Source organism: Ictidomys tridecemlineatus, chromosome 8, assembly GCF_052094955.1.
Source record: "Ictidomys tridecemlineatus isolate mIctTri1 chromosome 8, mIctTri1.hap1, whole genome shotgun sequence".
Classification (NCBI taxonomy): Eukaryota; Metazoa; Chordata; class Mammalia; order Rodentia; family Sciuridae; genus Ictidomys; species Ictidomys tridecemlineatus.
In genome coordinates this window covers 84,238,801-84,265,129 of record NC_135484.1, presented here as the reverse complement: position 1 = coordinate 84,265,129, position 26,329 = coordinate 84,238,801, and the positions used below count along the sequence as shown (strand labels likewise).

Here is a 26,329-nt window from a genome sequence, read left to right as displayed (position 1 = left end):
TTTGATGAAAGAACTCCAGGATATGAATTTCCCTCTTAAAACTGCTTTCATTGTGTCCCATAGATTCCGGTATGTTGTGTCTGTATTATCATTTGACTCTAAGAATTTTTTTATCTCTTCCTTTATGTCTTCTGTAACCCATTGATCATTCAATAACATATTGTTCATTTTCCATGTGGTGTAGGATTTTTCCTTCCTTTTTTTATCATTGATTTCCAATTTCATTCCATTATGGTCAGATATGGTGCATGGTATTATCTCCACACTTTTATATTTACTAAGATTTGCCTTATGGCATAATATATGGTCTATTTTTGAGTAGGATCCATGTGCTGCTGAGAAGAACGTGTATCCACTTGATGATGGTTGGTATATTCTATATATGTCAGTTAGGTCTAGGTTATTGATTGTGCTGTTGAGTTCTATAGTTTCTTTATTCAGTTTTTGTCTAGAGGATCTGTCTAATGGCGAGAGCGGTGTGTTGAAGTCTCCCGTAATTATTGTGTTATGGTCTATTTGACTCTTGAACTTGAGGAGCGTTTGTTTTATGTAGATTGCAGCTCCATTGTTTGGTGCATACAAATTGATAATTGTTATGTCTTGTTGGTGGATGGTCCCTTTTAACAGTATATAGTGTCCTTCTTTATCCTTCTTAATTAACTTAGGTTTGAAGTTGATTTTATTTGATATGAGTATGGCCACTCCTGCTTGCTTCCGAGGGCCATGTGAGTGGTATGATTTTTCCCAACCCTTTACCTTCAGCCTGTGTATGTCTTTTCCTATCATATGAGTCTCCTGAAGGCAGCATATTGTTGGATTTGTTTTTTTGATCCAGGTTGCTAGCCTATGTCTCTTGATTGGTGAGTTTAGGCCATTAACATTTAAAGTTACAATTGAGAAATGATTTGTACTTCCAGTCATGCTTCTTTATTTATTTATTTTAGTTTGGCTAGTTTTACTTTTTTGGTTATTTTCTTCCTCCTTTACTGAGATACCTCTTGTTGTTAGTTTTGGGCACTATTTTTCAATTCCTCTTCTTGTAGTATATTGCTCAGAATGCTTTGCAGTGCTGGTTTTCTTGCTGCAAATTCTTTTAGCTTTTGTTTATCGTGAAAGATTTTAATTTCGTTGTCAAATCTGAAGCTCAATTTTGCTGGATACAGTATTCTTGGTTGAAATCCATTATTTTTCAGCGTTTGAAATACATTGTTCCAGGATCTTCTCGCTTTCAAAGTCTGTGCTGAGAAATCAGTCGTTAACCTAATTGGTTTACCCCTGAATGTAATCTGTCTCTTTTCTCTGGTAGCTTTTAATATTCTCTCCTTGTATGTTGGCTATCTTCATAATTATGTGTCTTGGAGTTGGTCTATTATAGTTTTGAATGTTTGGGGTCCTGTAGGCTTCCAGGATTTGGCAATCCATTCCATCTTTCATCTCTGGGAAGTTTTCTACAATTATTTCATTTAATATGCTGTCCATTCCTTTGGTTTGAATCTCTGTGCCTTCTTCTATCCCGATGACTCTCAAATTTGGTTTTTTAATGACATCCCATATCTCTTGAATAGATTGCTCATGGTATTTAAGCATCTTTTCTGTGTTGACTATACTCTTTTCAAGTTGATAAACCTTGTCTTCATTATCTGATGTTCTGACTTCTACTTGATCAAGTCTATTTGTAATATTCTCGTTTGAGTTTTTAATTTGGTTTATAGTTTCCTGCAATTCTAGGATTATAGTTTGATTCTTTTTTAAGATCTCTATCTCCTGGTAGAGCTCGTTCTTTGCCATTTGAATTTGTTTGTTTAACTCATTTTCAAAATATATTTTTATTGCTTGGACTTGCTGTCTCATGTCTTCTCTAATATTCCTTTCCATTTGAGTTAGGTATGCCTTGAGTTCTTTCCCTATCCCTGCTTCTGATGTTTCTATGTCCTCTTGTAGAATTAAGTTGTTTTGCATTGTTTGTACTCCTTTTTTCCTTTGTTTTCTCATGTTGTCCCTGTTGCTTTCCAGCTCTATTTGATTGTCGAGTTTCTGTTCTCTTCTATAGATTTGTTTCGGTTCTGTATTACTCTGATGCCTCTCCTTAGTGTTGTTAAACTATGCCTGCTGACGTGGGTTCCACTGTGAAGGAAGATCCGACGTCCGAGCTCCAGTGACGACACTACTTTGCTATGACCGGCCCCAGTTCCTTGCCGGGGTGTCCTGATGAGGTGGTGTGACTGGACTGTCTCTGTTTGATTTCAGCTCCCAGTCGCGGCAGGCAGGCGGTCTCCAGCCGCCCAGTATCACAGGCCGCAGGCGGGTGATCGGTCACCTGCGGCTGGGTGTTCTCCTACCGCCCAGCTATGCGGCAGTGGGTGAACTGTTGCCGGCGGGCCTGCAATTTCCAGCTGCCCAGTCTCGAGGGCCTTGCCTCTAGCCTCCTGGTTTCTCCTGCTAGCCTTCTGTAGCCGCAGGGCAGGCCGCACGAATCAGTCGGCCTGGATCTCCGGGGTCCCACAGTTGGCGATTGGGATCCCAGGCACTCTGTCCTTTGGATTTTTCCTGCTTGCCCCTCCCCCAGCTCTAGCTAGACAGGTTTCGTTTTGGCTGCAGATGGGTAGGGGGGGTTGCAGGTCAGGTGCCTCTAGTTCCCCCCTAGTCTTTATGCAGGCTCACTCTGATTCTCCCTCCCCCGGCAAGCCTAGGAGAGATTTTATGCGAGTTCCCGATGTATGGGGGATGGGCTGAGTGCCACACACCTGTTTTGTTGTTGAGATCTGTCGGAGAATGGCGGTGGAAATTTCAGCTGTTCAAGATGCTGACTGCTGATTGCCTTGGCGGAGTGTCCGCTGTGGGGGATCTCTTGCTGAGTTTCTAAGTGCCTCATTAAGTTGCTGAAGCTGGCTTTGAACATATGAGCCTCCCAGAGCCGCTGGGATTACAGGCATGTGCCACTGCACCCAGCCTTTTATCTATTCTAAGTTGATTTTTGTGTGGGTGATAGATAGGGATACACTTTCAGTCTTCTACATGTGGACATCCAGGTTTCCCGGCATCATTTGTCAAGATGCTGTTTTTTTTTTTTTCTCCAATGTTTTTGACTCCTTTGTTGAGAATCAGATGATTGTAAGAGTGTGGATTATTTTTGGATCCTCTGTTTTATTACGGTCTATGGGTCTGATTTTATACCAGCATTATGCTATGTCGTTACTGTGGCTATGTAGTATGTTTTTAAATCAAGTCTTGTGATGTTTCCATTGTTGCCCTTTTTGCATAGGATTACTTTGGCTATTAGGGCTTCTTATAGCCTTCCTTTAAGATTAAAAAAATAACTTCTTCCATAGTGGGACAGGGGCATAGGGAAGAATGAAAGAATTTTGGCTTGTGTAGAGGGGAAGAAAGGGAGGGGTGGGGCTGTGGGGATGGCAAGGATGGTAGAATGAGACAGACATTATTACCTTATATGCATGTGTGATTATGAGAGTGACTCTGTACCATGCACAGCCAGAGGAATGAGAAGTTGTACTCCATTGTGTACAACATGTGTACAATATGACAAAATGCATTCTACTGTTATGTGTAACTAATTAGAACAAATTAAAAAAAATAAATTCCCAGTAGACAGTAAAAAAAATAACTTCTTGATATGCAGATGTTTTAGATTTAACTTTAGGAAACATTAATATTTCATAGTCATATCAGTGTGTTTGCTTTGATGAGTTTAGGGAATCAGATTTAGAATACAAATTTTAATGTTGGAATTACTTAGCTATTTTGAAAAGGTTCTATTTAATGTGTTATAATTTAGAATGGACAGTTTGAAATATGAGTTAGAAAAATGATATAATAAACCACGTTTTCTTCTTGATATTAGAAAAGGAAATAATTACGGTATCTATTAAAATAGGATAAACTGTATTGATTTAATGGTTAACTAGATAATAATTCAAGGAATTAGAAAGGTGGAGCATGTTGGTTCATGATGATTTTGTATCCTAGATTACATATAAGAATTTGGAACTCATTATGATGTCTCATGCCTGTGATCCCAGCAACATGGGAGGCTGAGGCAGGAGTATTACAAGTTTTGTAAGGGTCTGGCGAAACGTTGGAGGGAGAGACCACCCAAGAGACTGGCTCCATGCAATTGGCAAAAGGGGATATTTATTGGGGATCCATTCCAGCGCGCTGGGGCTCTGTGCTCACTCAAGGAGGGAGAGCAGCCCAGAGCCCAGAGCAAAGGTCAAGCAGAGCTTAAGTACACTTTTTGGAGAGGGCGGTGGGCTTTGCATACATCAGAACAAATCATCATGAGGCGTGGGGAAATTGAACAACAACTCTGAGACGTGATTGGCACATTCGGGCGGGGGTGATTGGTCATTCGTAAGCGGGTTACACATTCAAACTGATTGGTTCGGGTCCTGTGAGGAACTGCACAGGGCCCTAGGCTAAATGGCCAGTAGGGCGTTGTCTTAACTATCTCAGGAATTTCAGGTTCTGGGTGTAACAGAGGAACTTAATAATACCTAATCTTTTACATTCAAGCTTTCCAGCTTAGAAACTTTACCCTTTCAGTTTGAGGTCAGCTTCATCAATTTAGGGAGAACCTGAGCAATTTAGTAAGACTGTCTCAAAATAAAAAAAAATCAATTATGTTTAACATCATTTTAACTATTGTTTATTTTATAGTGATACCAAAACAAAATTGAAGTCATTCCTATTTAATTGATATGGTTTATCCTTACTTTATAAAATTTGTTGATTATCAAATTTAATCTTATTTTGCAAATGATGGAAACCATATTAAACAGTTTTATTTAAATGACCTATCTCAAGAGATAGGTCATCTGTTTATGTAAGCAAAGTTGAGAAGTAAAACTCTGAAATTTCATAAGCTTATTATTGCATTTGTCTAAAAATAAACTTTTACAAATTAAGATAAACTGTTTTGTTCATTAAATCATAAATGTAACAAAGTTAATTTTCTAAACGTTTATATGCAGGTAAGTAAGCAAGCAAAATGATTGAATAAGAGCTCATATGCTTTGTCTTTTTTCTTTTTCCTCCCAATAGGACCAGACATATTATCAATCATTTCAAGTCTCAGAATATGGTGAGTTCCTCAGTTTATTTTGAAGGAAAACAACAACAACAACAACAAATTTATTACTTTCTACAGAGATAAGAGAAATTGTCAAGAGATAGGCTACTTAAAGTAAAAATTCCAGTGGAGATAAAATTCTGGTGTTCCTTATAGGTCTAAACAAGTATTTTCCTTTATAAAGTTCTAAAATCTCACTAAAAGAATAAAGTAGGAAAAACTATTACCTAAATTCTCATTATGCTAGTCTTTTCCTTTTATATAGTTTTTCTTTTTTTCTATTTGTTGTGACCATAAAATATTTAAAAATTTTTGAGTTTTTAAAAGTCAAAACATTGGGGTTAGTCATGTGTAGTGCAAAGATACATGCCTCTAATCCTAGCAACTCAGGAGGCTGAGGTAGGAGGATCCCAAGTTCAAGGCTGGCCTGAGCAACTTGTTAAGGCTTGTCTCAAAATAGGAAAAAAAAAAAAAAAAAAAGAAAAAAAGAACTAGGAATGTGGCTTGGTGGTAAGGCACCCTGGTACCAAAAAGCAAAATAAATAAATAAATAAATAAATAAAAATAAAAACATTGGGGTTCAGTGGTAGAGCATGCAAAAGGCCCTGGGTTTCATCATCACACCACAAAATCAAATTTAAAAAACCCCATCTTACTGTCAATTATTTTCCACATTTTTATTTGGTCAACATTGCTGAAGACCACCCATTTAAATCAGGTTAATCATATTCTTATAAGTGCAGCACTTATAATATTGTGTTAAAAACAGATGAAAACTGTGGATTCAGCTAGTTGGTTTATGAATGGAGGAGAGATGAAGGTAGAAGCATGGGATCTCCATCTTAGTTTACCATTTAAGTAGATACTTTGAGTTTGTATATTGAGTTTTTTCATTTAATTTGTGCCACTTTTTGAGACTGTGTTTCATTCAGGCAGCTGAAATTCTGGAAAGTAGTGTGCTTATTTATCCCTTTGTGGCTCAGGCTTAGGATCTCAGCACACACTGTTTCTAGTGGGTGGAGTACAGCATATAATTGCCAACCTACAATGTGTGAGGAGAAGGTATTTGAATTTCCCTTTTGGCCTCCTGTCTTAGATTGGTCCAGGGTATAGGAGGACTTTGAGCATGAAGAGGGCCTGTAGCATTATTTGAGCTGAAAGTCTTCCCTCCATGGGACCCAGAGGTCTTTTTGATATTTGTCTTCTGTTAATTGAATGGTGAGGTTCCTTGTTATGAGACTTAGATCTGTCTTTGATCAGTGAAACTATAGAAAAAAATTTCAGTAGATCAGAAAAAAGCAAACAAACATTTTTTGCTCTGGTGGGGTGCTTTATGTCAAATAGTATTAATTAAAACATAATGTAAGGGGGGTCCGGCGGATCATCGGAGGGAGAGACCACACAAGAGACTTACTCCATGCAATTGGCAAAAGTGGATTTATTGGGGATCCATTCCAGCGCGCTGGGGCTCTGTGCTTACTCAAGAAGGGAGAGCAGCCCAGAGCCCAGAGCAAAAGTCAAGCAGAGCTTAAGTACACTTTTTGGGGAGGGGGGCTTTGCATACATCAGAACAAATCATCATGAGGCGTGGGGAAATTGAACAACAACTCTGAGACGTGATTGGCAAATTCATTGGCGGGAACAGCTCGGGCAGGGGTGATTGGTCATTCCTAGGCGGGGTACACATTCAAACTGATTGGTTCTGGCCCTGTGACAAACTGCACAGGGCCCTTGGCTAAATGGCTAGTAGGGTGTTGTTTTAACTATCTCAGGAATCTGGGTGTAACAGAGGAACTCAATAATACCTAATCTTTTACATTTTAATTCAAGCCTTCCAGCTTAGAAACTTTACCCTTTCAATATTTCATACTTAATTACATAAAGCTGACCTAAGTAAGGATTTCTAATTTGAATAAAGGTGTTTTAATGTATGTTTGGATTCTAATGATTCTAAGTTTAAGTAATAAAAATTATCAACTATTTCAGAAAAATTTAATTTTTTATTTTGCTCAGCTGAAGATAATGGTAAAACATATTCTTTAAAAGATTGCTTTTTTCCCCCCAGTGTTACCAAAATTTGAAGTTGCTTTGCAGACACCATTATATTGTTCTTTGACGTCTAAGAATTTAAATGGTACCATCACCGCAAAGTAAGTATTACTTTTCTTTTGATAAGACTCTCAATCATTATAAAACTGTAAATCAAAAAGCTTATTATATATTCCAGAATATTAGCACTATGCTTTGCTTATCCAAATATCCTACTGGGTGATAAACAACTATTTATAATAAGTAATCAAGCATGAGACAGGTCTTTATATCCATGTCTCTGTTTCCAAGCCAATCTAGTCCTAAAATATTTCCCAAAACCAAGACTACTTTAAGGATATACATTATAAGTTGCCATATTAAAAAAAATTATGTGTATTTCCTTATTCTCCATTCAGATGATGAAGAGTTGAGGCAACTAACTTAGCTTTTCTTAAATCCTATGCTGTTTTTCTCATTGATAATGGAGGTGGGAGAGGAAGTGGTTGTCTTATTGAAATTGGCAGATATGTGAATAATCAACATTCATTCATTTCACCATATGTACACAGAGATCTTCAATTTACCCTGTCTCATATATGTCTGGTGGCTGTCATGATTTGGACCCCCTAGCTTGAACAGCACAGCATTTTGTATTGCTGAGGCAAAAAGCGTACTCAGAGTTCTAGACTAGTGGTTCAGGCTGGGATGGGCCTCAAGTAATTCAAGGATTGGTCTTTTGTAGCTTTTATTTTTTGATGTGTCTGTATCTGTGCTTCAGCTTCTGAAATTTATTTCTAAGAGCTAAGAAAAACTGGACTCCCCTACTGCTGTCTCACCACTGTATCTCCACTGGTGAGGATCTATGTCAGTGTAAGCAATGGGCAGTGAGTCTCCTGGCAGAAGCACTTCACAATCCAAAATGTTCTAAAAATTCCTGCTTTAAAGTGTGCAACAATAACAAAAAAAGTTACATGAAACACACAATACAGAAACAAAATCATGTCTATGATTTATACCAAATTAATATCTGCTTGTGTTCAAGAAACAACGTCCAATATGAATTTGGAGGCTGTGGATGGATTTGTGGTTTAGAAAACACACAAATGCCTGCATTTTACATCATTATTATACTGTACTTGATTTTAGTCAAAGGTTCAGCATCCTGTTTGGGGTTTCTTTGGTAAATGTTTTTAAAACTTGGAACAACTCTGGTACAAACCCCAAATGTATGTAGATCAGCACAATCCATGTCCACATAGGTTGGCTTGAGCCTGGATCTCTTCTTTGATTCTGTTTTTGGTTTCCAGAGGTGTGCCAGAAAATTTAGTAGAAACAGTCAAAACAGTGGTTGTTAAAGTTGGGTAACCTCCAGAAAATTTTACATGTAATTTTAGGGCGCCGTGGACCCTCTGAGCTCTCACCACTAATATCCTTACCTCAAGCCCAATAGGGAACCTTATAGTTTCACCACAGTTTGTAATGCTTGAATTTCTAACTAACAGTTGAGAATGACATATTTGTGATAGTCTCCTGGCATTTCTGTAGAGCTCGCTGTATTGCAATCTTAGTATGTGTATAGAGGTTGGCCAGAGAAGTAGAAGCAGTAAGAAACATATAGTAATATATGTTTAGTACAAGAGGATATAGTACAAGAGGTAGGCTTAGTGATTGCGGCACTGGTTAGGTAGTGCAAGATCCATAGGGCAGGCTGCCAGGAATGGAGGATGAAGCTATAATTCTCAGGCAGAGGCCTAAGTTGCTTCCACAGGCAGAATTTAGGGAAATCCTAGCGCTGCTTTTAAGATCTGTGAATTGATTGAATCAGGCCCACTCAGATATCTAGGAAAATCTCTTTTACTTAGAGCGAACCAATTATGAATTCTAACAACATCTATAAAATACCATTACCTCAATACCGAGATTAGTGTTTGATTTTTGTAATAGGGTGATCTAGTGTGGCGAAGTTGACACACCTACAGGACCATCACAGTGTGCTTGGTATTTCAGGTGTGGATTGTGAGCCTCTTTGCTGCTTTCAGACCTGGCTAGCTCTGGTGATGATCTATTCTGTCCTTCCTTTCTATTAAAATCTCCTTCAGGCTTCAGTTGCCTGTAGGTGACGTCCATGGGGGTGACAGATAGTTCTATTCCAGAGCAGTGCAAACTTGGGTCTTTTGTGTGACTTCAGAAGAATTGCAACTAACATGGCGTGAACCCTTCCCTTTCCCTGCCAAGGCCTGTGAATAAATCATGAACATTCCCTCTATACCAAAATAGAGTGCTGGGCCTACCAGTGAATTTCAGAAGAGTCTGCTTTTGCCTTGAGAATCCGACTGAGAATGTAGTTTACCACACTGCAGTAGAGTAAGGAAATACTTGGGCCAGTGAGATCTTTTTATCAGGTTTCTGTTTTGGTACTTGGGATTGACCCTAGGGGTGCTTTAACCATTGAGCTACACCCTCAGCCATTTTTTAATTTTTTTTTTATTTTGAGAGAGGGTCTCACTAAGTTGCTTAGGGACTCTCTAAATTGCTGAGGCTGGCCTTGAACTTGTGATCCTCCTGCCTCAGCCTGATGGGATTACAGGCATACACCACCATGCCAGGCTTTTTTTTTTTTTTTAAATCAGCTTATAGCTGAGCCTACACATACTCTATAAATACTGTGTCCCAGTAGAGGTGGAGATGATCGTAACCATCATTCTCCCTGTCTGCATCTCCATCATCCTGTCTGTCATGATGAAAGCTGCAGTTCTTTTCCTTCTAAAGGCTAATTCTTCCACTTGGTCCTTGTCAGGCTGCTATCAGGAGAGTTCCAATCCCACTTCCTCTTCCTGAGTCGGGACTTTTCCGTTCAGTATCTTTAACATTTTGTTCTTTAGAGGCATCTTCACTCTTAATCATCTCTATCATTAAAGAAACAAACCCTCCCCTGTCCTTCCATCCAGGGCCCTATCTCTGGCTTCTTCACAGCCAGTCACAGTGCATTTTCCACTTCTTCACATTCCATTCATTCCTCAACCACCTACAATCAGTCAGAATTGCTTTCACCATGATCACAAAGGCCTCCTTCCTGCTCAGTCTCATGGGCACATTTTTTAAAAAATATTTTTTATATTTTTTTCCCCTTTTGTAGCATTTGGCATTGCTATCCACTCTAATTTCCTTTCTGGGTTTGCTCTTTGCCTTTAACTACTCCTTTAAGACTCTTTGCAGTCTCTTCTTTCCTGTCCATCTTTGAAAAGTTCTTGTTCCTCAAAGTTCCATCTTTGACACTCTTCTTTCTGTACATGTTTATTTCATGTCCTTCCCCACGGCTTGGGATTCGGCTATGGTGTATAATTTGATGACTCTTAAATCCTTGTCTTCAGCCCCAATGTCTGTCTTGAGGTTTAGACGCTCATATCTTGCTGTACACTAGACATCTCCCCTCAGGTATCTTATAGGCTCTTAACTAAGCATATCACCTCTCTGAAACCTGATGCTTCTTCTGTGACACCCCTCCTGCCATCTTGGTGGACTGAACCTTCATTGGTTTAGCTGCTCCAGTCAGCCATGCTCTTCCTTGTCTTTTAACAATTCCCATATCCAATCAACCACCAGTGCTGTTGATTCTGTCTCCTTCATATCTCTCAAATCCATCCACTTTTCTCCACGGCTACTTCCTTGATTCAGACCTACATCATCTCTTCTTAATTACTGTTGCAGTTTCCATTAAATGTATTTCCTGACACCATGCAGCCCCTTCTCCTCTCTCTCAAACTCTACTCCCCAAATTTCACTTGTGTTTTCAAGAAGGAAAAATGCTTTCTATGATCTTTATTTAGGTAATTTCAAGGCGTGGCTACTCCCCTGGACCCTCTTTCATCACAGAACTAGTTGCACAGCTTTGCTGTTTGCCGGTCCACTTCTTTGAAAATGAGTCTGTCTTACTACTGAACCTTGGTGCTTAGTACATGTCAGCTATGGAATAGGCATCCAATAAATACTGCTGAAAGAACATTGCATGAACACACAGCTCCTAAGATTTCAGTTGCAAGCTGTATGTAGCACAGCCAAGGTCTTCATACCAAATTTAAAAGTTGTGATTTGGAGTGAACCAGGTTGAGTTGGATGGGCAATAGGTTTGGTCTTATCAAATTAGGGAGTAGAGAGTAGAACCCGAAATCAAGTTCCTCAAGTGTATTTTGAAAGATGGGTTCTGTTGTCTTACTTTTCATGTGATTGTTTTAAATTATAGAAAGATCTTGTAAATATCTATTTTATAATAGCTGTCATAGTCATCTCTATGGATGCATGATAAGCAATTTAGCTTACTCTTTTTTGCTAGTAGACATCTGTTCCATCAAGGTTATTTTAAATGTTCAGGGCATTGCTAGAAATTTCTTGGAGAAGGTTAAAAGGTTCTATTTGATACAATACCCTATGTGCATATATTACTACATGATTGGTGTGATCCTATATCACATACAACCAGAAGAATGAGAAGTTATTCTCCATTTATGTATGATGTGTCAAAATGCATTATACCATCATATATAACTAATTAGAATGAATTTAAAAAAGATTTCATTTGGTTTTGAGATCTTTAAATGAGGTGACCAAAAAAATAAAAGTTTTTAGTGTATTTGTCTGTTACCTTTGATGCGAATATCTGCTTATTAACTACCTCATTAAAAATAAATAATAGATTCTTTCTTCCTAACCACAGTGAGCTTTAGAGGATTCTAAATCAAATGACACAGCATATATCTAGTTTGCTCCTACAACTCCTGGGAACAGTAGAATTAAAATAGATTATTTAATCTAAGGTTTATTAAAATGTATTTATTTGATGAATTGAGACATTTGTATCTTGGAAATAACATGAAGGAAAAAAAAAGGTAGGTGGAGAGAAACATGAATTATAGGGTTCATTTTTTAAGGTGTTATTTTATAAATTTTTGTACTATGGATGTTTTTAGAAAAAAAATTCTTGTCTTCTTAATGATACTATCCCAGATTATCTTTGATTTGCTTTGTCAAATGTTGTCAAGTTATTTTATGAATAATTAAGGCATTCTAAATACATTCAGATTTTATTTAGGATACTAATTTTAAGTATTCCTGTTTCACAGTGATTATTATCAGCTTGGTAGAAAGCTAAGTCTGCCTCACATTCAAGCCAAAATTAAAAATTTGCATGTGAGAGTAAATTATTATTTTAAAATTCTTTACTAGCATGTGATACAGCTTTGTAAAATACAATATGCTGGTATTATAGCTTGCTTTTATTTAATCTTTAACAAGATACAAACAATGTTAGGTTTGGAAGACTTTAGAGTAAGTGATTTTGATGCTAAGGTTTCTAACGTGGGTTTCTACTACCTTTACTATTTTTGTTTGGAAGGGTGATACATTGAAGGTTGAAATTTTTTTTTGAGATTTGCAATGTTTGCTTTTGAGCTGAGTTTACCCAGATGAGGGGCTATTTCTGTGTCTAATCACTGGATTCAGGAAGCTGTAGTTTACTATACAATTTATAGAATGCAAAGCAAAATTACTTTTACATTTAGACTCGAATTTCATAATAGAGATGGAAGAAATCTAGAAAACACATTTTAAAAAGACTTCCTGGCAGTAAAATGACTCATCAGAGTGCCTCTCCTTTGCATGAGGACAATTTCCCATGATGAGAGTGGATACTAATAATACATAGACTGCTAACATCAGAGAAGGAGATTTGATCCAAGAAGATAAGTTTGATACTATAGATTTAAAAAATCACTATTTTTGATTTTTCTTGCAAAAAAATAATTTTTTTGGCAGCTGTGAGTTCATTCAGTGCTTCAGAATCTAAGATCAAAAATCCCTCCTGACTAATATTGGAACATGCAAGTCATTGGCCATGGTGATTGCAAGTTCAACTGACATTTAAAAATCTTCAAATTGGGTGTGGTTCATACTTGTAATCCCAGCTACTCAGGAGGCTGAGGGAGGAGAATTGAAAGTTTGAGGCCAGCTGGAGCAATTCTGTCTCAAAATAAAATAAAAATAGTAGGAGATGTAGTTCAGTGGTAGAGCATTTGACTCGCATGTGGGAGGCCCTGGGTTAGTTTTTAAAAATTTGCTGTAGGAGCATGTATTTAATATAATTCTTCTACATTAGATTGCTAGTGTATGCTATTGAAAGTAATATTTTTTATTTTGTTCTTCTGATAATGTTAAGTTTTTTGGGAAAAAAAAAACCCTGTTTATTGTTTTTCAGGTATACATATGGGAAGCCAGTGAAAGGAGATGTAGTGCTTACATTTTTACCTCTATCTTTTTGGGGAGAAAAGAAAAATATTACAAAAAAATTTAAGGTAATTTTTTCAGTTTATAACTTGTGGTGGGAAAATATGTGTATTTTTCCTAAAAATAAGATTTTGTACTATATTAGCAAAAAAATTGAATGTAAGAAAATCAAGAACTTTGTGGCATTGGAAAAGTGAGAATTTACCCACTTACAACACTGATTAATATGGAGCCATTGTGGTGTTGTGACTTAGTGTGAGTTTTATTTCTAGAATTTGAATTGCTAAAGTGAGAATAAAACTGAACTTTTAAACAAAACAGATAAATGGATCTGCAAACTTCTCTTTTAATGATGAAGAGATGAAAAAGGTGATGGACTTTTCAGATGGGCATTCTGAACACTCGGATCTCTCTACTCCTGGGCCAATAGAAATTCTAGCCACAGTGACAGAATCACTTACAGGTTTGTGGACATTGACTTGAAGGTAAAACTACTTATGTGTTGTTGCTCTGAAATCTCTTTTTATAACTTGCACTTTCACTTGGGGGCATTAGTTGCTTTTTTAAAGATGCTATTTAATGTTGAAGTTTTCAAGACTATAAAATAGTCTAACTTGTGAGATGTTTTCATAATAGAAGTGAAACTTATTTTCTGTGAAAGTTTGTGCTTCAATCACATGTGATAGCTATTTGCATTTTTCAATTTTTAGTCTCTTTTTAGCTTGAAAACCCACCCAGAAAGGCCTACATTTTCAGCTATTATTTCTTCTTCCTCTTTCTTCTCCTTCTTTTTTTTTTAGTTGTTGATAGACCTTTATTTTATTTATTTATATTCGATGCTGAGAATCAAACTCAGAGCCTCATACATGCAAGGCAAATGTGCTACTGCTGAGCCACAACCCCAGTCACCTTCTCCTTTTTTTAAAAAAAAATTACTTAACATAATCTGATATCTCACCTGGTTCTAGATGATTTTCTCCTTTAATAAAAAAAAATGTTAGTTATTTGTACGTTTCTGTTGTTATTTCAACAGCTTTAACCAATCACTGGAAGAGCAAAAGACTATTCTGTCACTGGCCCTAATCTGCTTTTGTGTGTCTATGTCACTGAGGGAGAATGGTGGTAGTAGTGTTTAATTAAAAGCAGTCCACAGAGAACATAATAGACCATGTGGTTCTCTTATTGTGTGTTAAGCCAGTATAGAAATGAGGCTTATGTGTCCTGATATCTTCAACCTCTTTTATAAGTAGCTTAGATGGAAAGATTTGGTGGATAGAAGCTGTTGGTGAATTATTTCTTTTTAATTCTAAATGATGCAATTTCCAAAATAGGCATCTCAAGAAATGCAAGCTCCAATGTGTTTTTCAAGCAACATGATTACATCATTGAATTTTTTGATTATGCTACTGTCTTGAAGCCAACTCTGAACTTCACAGCCACTGTAAGTTGGTATATTTATTACTAGTCCATAGCAGTAAATTCAGTTGAATGAAACAGAATGGGAAAGAGTATACTCAGTGTTTCTTCAAAAATTTTAGTCAAAAATTCGATATATTACCTTTTCTCTTTAGATATGTGAGGTATGTAGAATTGTTTCTAAGTGATCTGGGCCTACTTTTTCTAAAAGAGTCATTTCTAACAACAACAAAATATCTTCCTAGAGATTCATTTAGCAAACAGTTTAAGTTAGATTTGTTACACTGAAGCTTTTATTAATTGAAGGGGTTTGATAGTGGTCAAAATTTTAATGTAAATCACTTTTCTTTTTTCTTTTTTTGTACTGGGGAATTGAACTCAGGGGAACTCGACCACTGAGCCGTACATCCCTAGCCCTGTTTCCTTATTTTGTATTTTGTTTAGAGATAAGGTCTCACTGAGTTGCACCTCACCTTAGAACTCTTAGATCCTCTTCTCTCATCCTCCCAAGCCATTGGGATTACAAGTGTTGTGCCACCACACCGGGCTTAAATCTGATTTTTATGATGCTAATTTTATTTCTAGAAAAGATTCAACTTTAAAATTTAACATCAAATCTCTTTTTCAAAAAAAATGTTGAATTAACACTTGTTACTTTAATACGTTTTGACAGAGTGCAAGGTGTGGTGCAAGGCAGGGCTTATGGAGCTAGAAAGACCCAGTGCTACCTAGTTCGAGGTTTTTCTGATGGTGACAAGAAAATATGCACAGAACTATAATTCAAGGAAGTATAAGATTCACTCATGAGTTAGTTTCTGTAGGGATTTAAAGCAGGTGTTGCAAACTTTTCCTGTAGAGATTAGATAGTAAATATTTTTAGCTTTCTGGGCCATATGGTCTTTGTCACATCTACTCAACTCTGTCATTGTAATATGTAAGTAGCCACAGCCGATTTGTAAACAAACGAGAGTGACTATATTCCAGTAAGCCTATATTTACAAAAATACTGGATGGGCATGCCTGCTTTCCAGTTAGCTAACCCTTGTTTAAAAGAAAGGAGGGGCAGATCCTTGTTGAATGCGTGAGGAGAAGTTTTAGATAGTTACTGATTTCAGTTATCTCAATAATTTAGACAATTTGAAAGATAAAAATCACAAGGCTGCTGATATTTGTTTCCAGATGAGGGAAACAATGGAGTTCAGGAAGGAAGGTTTGGGTTTGGGATAGGAATGGGGGTTAAGGAATACTATATGGAAGAGGAAGTTCTGAACGCTTTGTTAAAAGATTAGTAGAGTTTTAAGTGTTTGGGCATGGGGGTGGGAGGTGGGGAGCAAGATGAGTTGAGACAAAAAACAAATAAACAATAGTGAGAGGCTGGTTGGCAAATTCAGAGGTATTCAGAAGGCAGTGACTGGACAATTGCAGTCCCAGCTGAGCATTGTTTCTGGGAGTGATAAAACAGGAGGGTCCTGAATGTCTCCCAAATGGATTTGAACTTTATACCCTAGGGATATGGTGGAAACTGTTTGAGTAGGACTGATGGGGTTATGTGCTGGAGGATGGAAGCAGCCTCAGCGTGGGGTGATGGGGAGCCTCGTGATGGTGGCTGGGAGAGTGGCAGGTGGAGCAGAGAAATATATGTCTTGGTGTGCATTAGATTTTGGAGGTAGGGTGAGGGAGGGAACTTTTGGAAAGTAAGTTTTGAAGAATTGTGGTATCAGTGAAAAAAGCAAGGCAAGATGGTTGTTCTGTGTTAGACATGCTGAGTTCCTGGTGACTGGGAGCCAAGTGAAAATTTCTTGGAGGGAACTGGAGGTATTTTGTTGTGAGATGCAGTGCAAGGTAAAAACAGGGTTTTTGAATTTGCTGTACAATCCCAAGGAAACAACAAGCTAAGCCCTAGGAACACTGAGACCTTTGGGGAAGAGTTTACTGATTATTTGGCCTTGACAAATTCCCATATTTTGTGAGAGGAAAGGGGAACCATAAAGGACACTGAGAGGGTGCACAAGGAGAGGTATGAAATGAAGGAGACTGCTGTGGAGCCATGGAAGTCAAGGAAGCCATAATGTTCAGAAAGCAGGATCGTGGGCCTCTAGATGCCTCCTACAGAGAGGCCAATGAATCTGAAGATGAGGGTGCCATCAATAACTGTTGAGACTTAGTGTCATGGGATATTACAGATGGAAACTGCAGCCAGCTGAACTTAAATCTTTTTTTTTTTTTTTAAATTACCTGTTTTAAAAATATCTTGTTTTGACAATTAGGTGAAGGTAAGCCGTTCTGATGGCAACCAACTGACTCTTGAAGAAAGAAGAAATAATGTAGTCATAACAGTGACACAGAGAAACAAAACCGATTTCTGGAGCAGACAGAACCGTGGCAATCAGGACATGGACACTGTCCAGATCGTGAATTATACGGTCCCCCCAAATGGAATCTTTAAGATTGAATTCCCAATCCTGGACAACTCCAGTGAGCTACAGCTGAAGGTGACCTCTGTTTCCCACAATTATGGTTCCGGGACACCATCATCTCAATTGTAACTATGTAGATACTCAACCTATCAGAGCTCAAAGGGCAAAGGAAGTGGACATGTTTTTGTTTTTTAAAGTGGGAGAAAGTGTTAGAAGTAATTTAATGACAGTGACTAAGGATTGGCCTGAATGTTTCCTTGTAAGTTCATTTTGAAGAGCAGAGTAAAATATAACAATGTGAAGATATGATGGAGAAGCTCCACAAAACCGGGGTCTAGGTTGATTTTTAGTCATTTGAAATTTTATTTTTAGTGTGTGATGCACATCTGTAATGGCAGTTACTCAGGAGGCAGAGGGAGGAGGATCACAAGTTGGAGGACAGCCTGGGTAACTTAGAGAGCCATATAAAAATATAACATAGGAAAGAGGTAGGGATATAGCTCAGCAGCAGAGCAATTGCCTAGCATGAGTGAGGCCTTAATTAAACATGGGTTTAATCCCTAGTACTGGAAAATAAAAATAAAAGTGAATTTATTTTAGCAGGAGATGGAATCAAAGAGGTTTATGTATTTGTAAAACCTTTGCTGAGCTTTCTTTCCCAGAGTGGTTTGTCTGAGAATCCTCAGCCATCCCTGCTGCCTGCCTTCTGGTTACTCTGTCCTCCTCCATTCAGGGCCCTGGCTGAGCAGGGTGCCCCACAGATGTGGCTTCTTTGATTTACACTCTGAACCTTGGTGGATTGAGTGAGGTGTTTGTGAGCTGTGTGTTGTGGAAAAGGAAAGGGTTCCTTTTCCATTTCATTTTCAGAATGTTTCTTGATAAAATAACTTTTGTTTCTGAAAAAGAGCTGTGACACCCCCCATTCCAGCCCAGGTTATTATAGTAAAGACTCTTATGTTTTTCAAATTGGCAGATTCTTGATGGTATGGCTATAAAATGATGAAGATGAGTATCTGGTAAATGTATTTTTACTGCTCAAAAAAAGAAAGCGAATTTGGCTTTTAGTAATTATTCATCAGACAGCATCTTTTCTCAAGGTTACCCAAGGTGAAAATTTATGGCTTTCTTTCTTTTGCTCTAGGCTTATTTTCTTGCTAGTGTAAGTAGCATGGCAGTTCATGGCATGTTTACATCTCCCAGTAAGACATACATCCAGCTAAAAGCAAGAGATGAAAATATAAAGGTAATATGTATAATTCACCTGGTAATTACAGTACAATTGGACTCTCTTGCCATTGATATGTGCATATTAACTGAGTTTTTTTTTTTTTAAGGTGGGATCACCTTTTGAATTGGTGGTCAATGGCAACAAGCAATTGAAGGAATTTAGCTATATGGTAATCTCTTATAGAATTTAAATTTATGATTTATTATAGAATTATCTTAAATGGTATCTATATTCTGTCTACACTGAATTTATTTTAAAATTAGGCTGTCCCTTTTATATTGCAATCAAAATATTTTTAAAAATTTTTTCATCTGTGTTTCCATTTCTAATGTAAACTGGACGATTAATTTTAGCACTGTGTTTAAAATTCAAATTTCTATTAGATTAATAATATACATCCTTGGGTAGAAATTTGTAAAATATAAGAGAAAATAAAAATGGCATGATGGCTTTGTAATATTTTAAACCCAACTTTCCCAGTGGAGTCCTGTATTTCTCTAATCAAAAATAGATTCTTTACCAAGATGAAGAAATGATAATTGTTTGAGGGGATAGATATGCCAGTTACCTTAATCTGATCATTACATGCTGTATTGAAATATCATACCATGACCCACAAGTATGCACAAATGTTACATGACAAATAAAAATAAAAAATGCCAATAAATTGAGAATTAAAAATATTGATTTTTGACTGCAAAGCTGTTACTCCAGTCAGCATTGTTTTAATCTTCAATTTCTATTTCTTAGGTTATATTATCTGTCAAGTAGGTTTTCTTGTATTTGAAAAGGTGTCAAGACTGGTTTAAGTCAAGATTTATGGATTTGCTTAAAATTATGATAAATATAACTTCAATTGAGCTCCTACTAGCTTTAGTAAAAAATTAAATTTATCTATTTTTTTTTAGGTAATATCCAAGGGACAGTTGGTGGCTGTAGGCAAACAAAATACAACAACCTTCTCTTTAATACCAGAAAGTTCTTGGGCACCAAAGGCTTGTATAATTGTGTATTATGTTGAAGATGATGGAGAAATTATAAATGATGTCTTAAAAATTCCTGTTCAGCTTATTTTTAAAAATAAGGTAAGATTTAAGATGATAATATTTAAAAGAAACCCTTATATTAGTGAAGTCTGAGACATATACTATTTCTTTAGAAAAGTATCACTAAGCTGAATTGGTTGGGAGGATATATTATTCCCTTTAAAACTATGGTAAAACCTCTTCTGTATTTAGTTACTATGTATATATTTAAAAAAATTATTTTTAGTTGTAGGTGAACATAATGCCTTTATTTTATTTTATTAAAAAAATTTTTTTTAGTTGTAGTTGGACATAATACCTTTATTTTATTTATTCTTATGTGGTGCTGAGGATCGAACCCAGCGTCTCACACATGCTAGGCAAGCGCTATACCACTGAGCCACAACCCCAACCCCCCATAATTCCTTTATTTTTAAGGGTTGCTGAGGATCGAACCCAGTGACTCACCTGTGCTAGGTGAGCACTCTACCACTGAGCCACAACCCCAGCCCCTATATATGTGTTTTTGCATGTGGAATTGTTTGGCTCTATGGGTCTTATTTGTGACACAATGTTCTTGGCTGTAAGACTTCAACTTAAAAACATGAAACCATTCAGGACTTTTCAAATAGTTGAGTTGACGTTGCTTGGTTGTGAAATTCAGTGGCACCGTAGTATCTGTGTGGTTTGACATTGCCATGGATTGAGGAAGTGAGGCCATCTGCCATGAATTTAAGAAGCAGACCTGGGCTTGGTTTATCTATTACATCAGCTGGAAACTAACCTGGGACAGATTTTTTTAATATACTTGGTCACCTTGCACATGAGGACCTGTGTGAAGCCTGGCCTCCAGATGCATCAGTGCTTTTTATAGCCTGAGTAATCAGCTTGTGTAGAAAGCTGCCTTGGCCCCTAACTGAAAAGAAACATGATTGAATCATCTCACATGGATCAGCCATAGTTTACTAAATATTACTGTCTTTCTAGTCCTCATTGTTTTAAAGCAGTGGTTTACAGAGTATGGTTCTTCCATGCTTTCTTTTGTTGAGACTTGTTAACCCTAACTTTGATTATCAGAATATAAACTTCTACTTTTGTCTGATGAAAAGACACGAGATATTTTTCTTTTTTAAGAAAGAAAACACAGGGGCTGGGGTTGTGGCTCAACGGCAGAGCACTCACCTAGCATGTGTGAGGCCCTGGGTTTGATCCTCAGCCCCACATAAAAACAAATAAATAAAATAAAGGTATTGTGTCCAAGTACATATTAAAAATTGTTAAAAAAAAAGAAAGAAAACACAATGGGGTTGTGGCTGGGGCTCATGGCAGAGTGCTTGCCTAGCACATATGAGGCACTGAGTTAGATTCTTAGCACTGCATACAAAATGAGCACATAAAAAAAAGCCATGCTGTCCATTTACAACTACAAAAAAAAAAAATAAAGAAAAGAAAAGACTATATTTTGTTAGCTTCAGAGCCCAATTTTTATTTCTAGTAATAGTAGTCACTTGACAAAAGTGAATTTTAAAGTAGGAGTCATGGAGGCTTAACCAAGGAGACACATTTCTGAAAGTGAGATCAAGCTCTAAAAGTAGTAACAGTGTACAAGATCATGGATGTTGAGGAAGCAGAGTTTTTGAGAGCATATTTCAAGAAATTTCTTAGACATATGAGATAGGAAATTAGTTTCAGTTCCATTTGCAAAGATGTATCTTAAACTTTTATGCAACAATTATTGCACTATGCAGAAACTGCATGAATCATAATAGAAAGTGTTTAGGAGAAAATTTGTGAATCTTTGTTGATGTTCAACGATGACAATGGAATGAATGAATGAGATATAGAAAGGGATAAGAAGATGTAGGTTTAGAAATTATCCACATAGAAGTGTAAGTTGAAGCCATGGGGTGTCTGAGGTTCAGAGAATAGAGTGAACTACAAGGTCTAAGACAGCCTAGAATACACTACTTCCCACCCTATAACCCCTCTCTCTTTTAGAGTGTAGGTGAAGAAAGTAAACTAGATATGAAGGCTTGAGGAGTGTATTGCACCAGATCAGATAGGCAGGAGGGGAATACTTTAACTCAAGACTCTACAATGGACTAGAGATTGAATTCAAGTTTATTGAAACAAAATGCAGGAGACGGGGCTGGGGATGTGGCTCAAGCAGTAGCGCACTTGCCTGGCATGCGTGCGGCCCGGGTTCGATCCTCAGCACCACATACAAACTACGATGTTGTGTCCGCCAAAAACTAAAAAATAAATAAATATTTAAAAAAAAATGCAGGAGAGTGTTAAAGCATTTGGTGAATTAAAATAAAAGTACTGGAGGTTGTTGTGGGGATATTGGTAAGTGTTTAGACCCTCAGTTTTTGCTAATCAGCACTTATTGAAGTTGGCTCCCACTTTCCCATTGAGACTAAGAAAATAGCTGGGACTCTGCCATTCTTTATGATTACACTTTGAGAGGATGGCTCCCACCAGGATATTTAAGTTTTAAAGAGTCAGAGAAAGACTTTGAATTGCCAGTTGTCTAAAGCAGATGTTCTAAGGAAAGGAACGTTGGGGGCTACAGTCAGGAAGAAGCCTATCCAAAGTTTAATGAAGCCTAAGGTGGCATTAAGGCCATCTTGGACAGATGGTGTCATCATTGATACAGGGGAATGTAGAGATGCTAGATGAAATGAGAGTCCCCAGTGGGAAGGGGCCTCATGACAAAGCCCTCTGTTCAGCAGTCATGCAATGACTGACAGTTTCTAAGAAGTAGTAGGACCACACTTCGTTGTGTGTAATGACAAGAAGTTCAGGTAGCTATGGAGACATAGGGCACAGAGGTCTTGGACAGAACCCCCATATCTCACAGCCCAGCTAGTTCTGTGAGTCCTCTGGGAGCTCTCTGTGTTTATTCCCAAGTTCAGGTTACTTTAGGTTTCTTTCCTCTTTTGTGTGCCCCCTCTAGGATGTTGTCCTTCCCAGGTGTGCTAGACACTGCTATCTTATGTCAAGCATTGGCTGGGGGATGAAGAATGGGAGAGGGAGAGAGACAGGGAAGAGAGATGGGAAGGATAATTCAGATTTATAACTACTGTGAGAAGTTGACTTGCAAGTATGAGGGAATAGTTTTCTTTTTGTTATTTTCTTATGTATGGTTTTAGAATTATCCCTGGACCAAGGCAAGTAAAGAAATTTTTAGATTTTGAGTCCTTGATCTGTTATTGGTAGAGTATGTAAGTAATGATTTTTAAAAAGTGAAATCAATCAATCCTATTTTCTCCCTTTCTTAGATAAAGCTGTTTTGGAGCAAAGCTCATGCTGAACCTTCTGAGAAAGTCTCTCTCAGGGTCTCTGTAACACAGCCGGACTCAGTAGTTGGGATTGTAGCTGTTGACAAAAGTGTGAATCTGATGAATGCCTCAAATGATATTACAATGGAAAATGTGAGTTTAGCTTTTTAAAAATTATACACTTTTTTAAAAAATGTGTTCTTTTTAGCTATACACGACAGAGTGTATTTTGACACATTATACATTCTAATTAGGATCCCAACTTGTGGTTGAACATGATGTGGAGTTTCACTGGTGGTATATTCATATATGAACATAGGAAAGTGATGTCCCATTCATTCTACTGTCTTTCCTGTTCCCATTCCTCCCCTTCCCTTCATTCTCATATCCTTTTTGTCTCCATGGCATTTCCTTCTCCTCCCCTGCCCTGACCAGATGATGGTGTCATTTAATTCTGTATGATTATGGATTGCCCTCTATGTTCTTTTTTTCAGTTTTTAATCCTGCAAATTTGTATCCACTCTTTTTTTCTTCCCATTTTATTTTTTTTATCTCTTTCTGGGACTCCTATTATTCAGAAATTTGGCATTTCTACTTTTATCCTTTGTATCTCTCCATTTTTTGTTTCATGTTTTCTGTCTCTTTTTCTGTAGTTCTTTGAGAGTTCTTCCATTGATTCTTCCAGCTCTGAGATTATTTATCATCTTATCTATCCTACTTTGATAAATTTTCTTTTTTTCTTTATGCTGGCTGTGATTTTCATTTTTGTTTTTAACTTATTTTTATTTTGTTAGCTATTATATTTTTAGTACCTGTTTTTCATTTGGGTCATATTTTTTGTTCCTTTTTTCTTTTTCTTGGTAACAGGGATTGAGCCCAGAGGTGATTAACTACTGAGCAACATCCCAGCCCCTTTTTGTACTTTATTTAGAGACAGGGTCTCACTGAGTTGCTGAGTCTGGCTTTGAATTTATGATCTTCCTGCCTCAGCCTCCATAGTCAATGGGATTATAGGTGTATGCCACTGCACCTGGCTTTTTCCTTTTTCATATTGCTAATATTTCTCTTATATCTCTTTATACATGTTTACTAGGCTTATTTTAAATTCTTGAGTTGATCTTTTCAACAATTATGCTTCACATGCCATATGTTGTCCAGTTGGATATTTTTCTTTGGTAGTTATAACCTTTGGGTGTCTTTTGGGTGTCTCTCTCCTCTGATAACATCTATTGGGGGAAAACTGAATACCAGGCTCCAATTTTTGGTGTAGGTCCTGGGATTTTAAAGATAAAGAATGGGTTGAAACTCATTACTCTTGTTCCTTTATTTTTGCTATGTGCTTCTATTTAAGAGTTTCACTTAAACTCTTAGGGAAATGAAGCACTAGGAAGAGATTATGATCCAAGCTCTGAGGGTTTGGAAGAGTTGGGGAGGAGGGTCTGGCCATGTTTTTCTCACATCAGAAATGCCCACCTGCTATTATCTTTGGGGCATCTACAAGGGCAGTCAGCTGCTTTTGATCTTGACAGGGAAATTGAAAAGAATGATTTTCCTAATGCTGTCTCCTGGAAAGAAGCAACAGCAGAATTATAAAAACTTTCCTCCATCCTGTCTCCTGGTTTCTCTTTAGTTATCTTCTGCCTCATACTGAAGCCATTTGCTTCCTTCCAGCACCAGTTCAATATATCCTCCACTCTTTTGGGGATTTTCGTTTCTCACTCATCCAAATTTTCTCTTTGCTTTTATTATTTCTCCAGAGTTGACTCTGAAGGTGGGAGTTAGGAGCCTGTGATACCAGTCTGTCCTGGCTTCCCTGTTTCTTGTTGAGTATTTAGAGTACTTTAATTGTTCTAGATCTTCCAGGAACAATTCTTAGGCATTTAGCCTTCCCATTGTTAGCTTGTGCTGCAGCTTTGCAGTGCTTTTTATTGAGGCAGTGAGAAAAGGAGGATTGCTTTATGAGATACATGCTGCTTCTTGATTAGTTAACATCTGTTCCTACTTGAGTGAGAGCAGAAGCAGATCTTCAAGTATTTGTATTTTGTGGCAGAGCTAGAGTCATGAAATTAAAACCTTTTCTCTCATTACGTCTGACTCTGGCCCTGGCTCCATCATCTATGGGTTGGCCTAACTACATTTGCTAGCTTTTTGAGACATGATGAAACTTTTTGTTTTCTCATTTGATCATTTTCTTATTGGTGACTGTTATGGTTTGGATTGGAAGTGTCCCCTAAATGTTACTGTGTTAATGTAGGAATGTTCAGAGGTGAAAAAATTAGGTTATGAGAGTTATAACCCAGTCACTTCATGGGTTAATACTTTGAAAGGATTACTATCCTAGGGGGTAACTGTAGCCAGATGGGACATGGCTGGAAGACGTGGGTCACTAGGAGCATGCCTTGGGGATTATAGCTTGTCCTCCTGAATCCTCCTTCTCTCCCTCTTTGCTTCCTGGCCACTATGTCTTAAGCTGCATTCTTCTGCCATGCTCTTCCCCATGATGCTTTGCTTCACCTTTGGCCCACAGCAATGAAGTCGGCTGACCACGGACTGAACCTCTGAAACTGTGAGCTCAGAATAAACTTTTTCTCCTCTAAATTGTTCTTGTCAGGAATTTCAGTCACAGCCACAAAAAACTAACACAGTGCCAGATCATCATGTTCGCTTAATGTGGGTGTAACCATGGTTATTAGCTGAAACAGAGGTTGCAGGTGTTTAACTCTATCCTAGAATGAGTTTTTTCAACTTAGATGCTTTCATGGTTTTTACCTTTATCTCAGTTTGTCTTGGTCAATGCTAATGTACATAGGGAGAAGTATCAAAACTGACCTAAAAAGATATAATACTTTAATTTTGTTATTATAGTAAAACATATATACCATAAAATTTACCACTTTTACCATTTTAACGTACAATTCAGTGGCATTGATTTCTTTGCAAAGTTATATAGCCGCCATTAGTATTTCCAAAACTTTCATTGCTCCAGAGATGCTGTAACATTCAGGCAGTAATTCCCCATTTTCCCCTGGCCCTGACCCCTGGCAACCTCTAATCCACTTCTGTCTTTTATGAATTTGATTGGTTTACCTATTTATTTATTCTAGACATTTACTTATTACTTCTACCTTTTGGCCATTGTGAGTAATGCTGTAATGAACATTGATAGAAGTATCTTTGAGTGTTTGATTTTGGTTCTTTTTAGTATGCATCTAGGAGTGGAACTGCTGAGTCATATTCTAAATTACATATTTAAATTTTTGAGGAAAAAGAATGAGAGTTTTACTCACTCTTTTAGCCTATTTATCTATTATTGTTAGCAATGAGTACTATTCTTAAAAAATAATAATATTTCTAATGTTATTATTATTGGTATAATTTGGAAATATTATCTTATAGGTATAATTTGTATTGCTTTGATCATCAATGAGGTTGAATATTTTTTCTTCCTATTAATAATTTATATTTCCTCTTTTCTGAATTGTCTGCTTAGGTTATTGAAAAAATTAGGTAAATGATATTTTATAGATATATTCATTGCCATCCAGTTTAAATATCTCTGCCAGATA

At 37.2% G+C, this 26,329-nt stretch overlaps 1 protein-coding gene across 3 annotated transcripts in view; it reads left to right on the top strand.

Moving 5' to 3' along the window:
• Cd109 (CD109 molecule) overlaps window positions 1-26,329 on the top strand; it is a 136,482-nt gene that overhangs the window by 58,715 nt on the left and 51,438 nt on the right. For all 3 annotated transcript variants that reach the window (XM_021720804.3, XM_005341260.5, XM_078019717.1), the window contains 10 exons: window positions 5,059-5,098; window positions 7,152-7,236; window positions 13,365-13,461; window positions 13,715-13,856; window positions 14,725-14,834; window positions 17,077-17,301; window positions 18,368-18,469; window positions 18,561-18,623; window positions 19,363-19,539; window positions 22,764-22,916. In XM_021720804.3, the coding sequence (XP_021576479.2) occupies window positions 5,059-5,098; window positions 7,152-7,236; window positions 13,365-13,461; window positions 13,715-13,856; window positions 14,725-14,834; window positions 17,077-17,301; window positions 18,368-18,469; window positions 18,561-18,623; window positions 19,363-19,539; window positions 22,764-22,916 (1,194 nt within the window). The remainder of the gene's footprint in view (window positions 1-5,058; window positions 5,099-7,151; window positions 7,237-13,364; window positions 13,462-13,714; window positions 13,857-14,724; window positions 14,835-17,076; window positions 17,302-18,367; window positions 18,470-18,560; window positions 18,624-19,362; window positions 19,540-22,763; window positions 22,917-26,329) is intronic.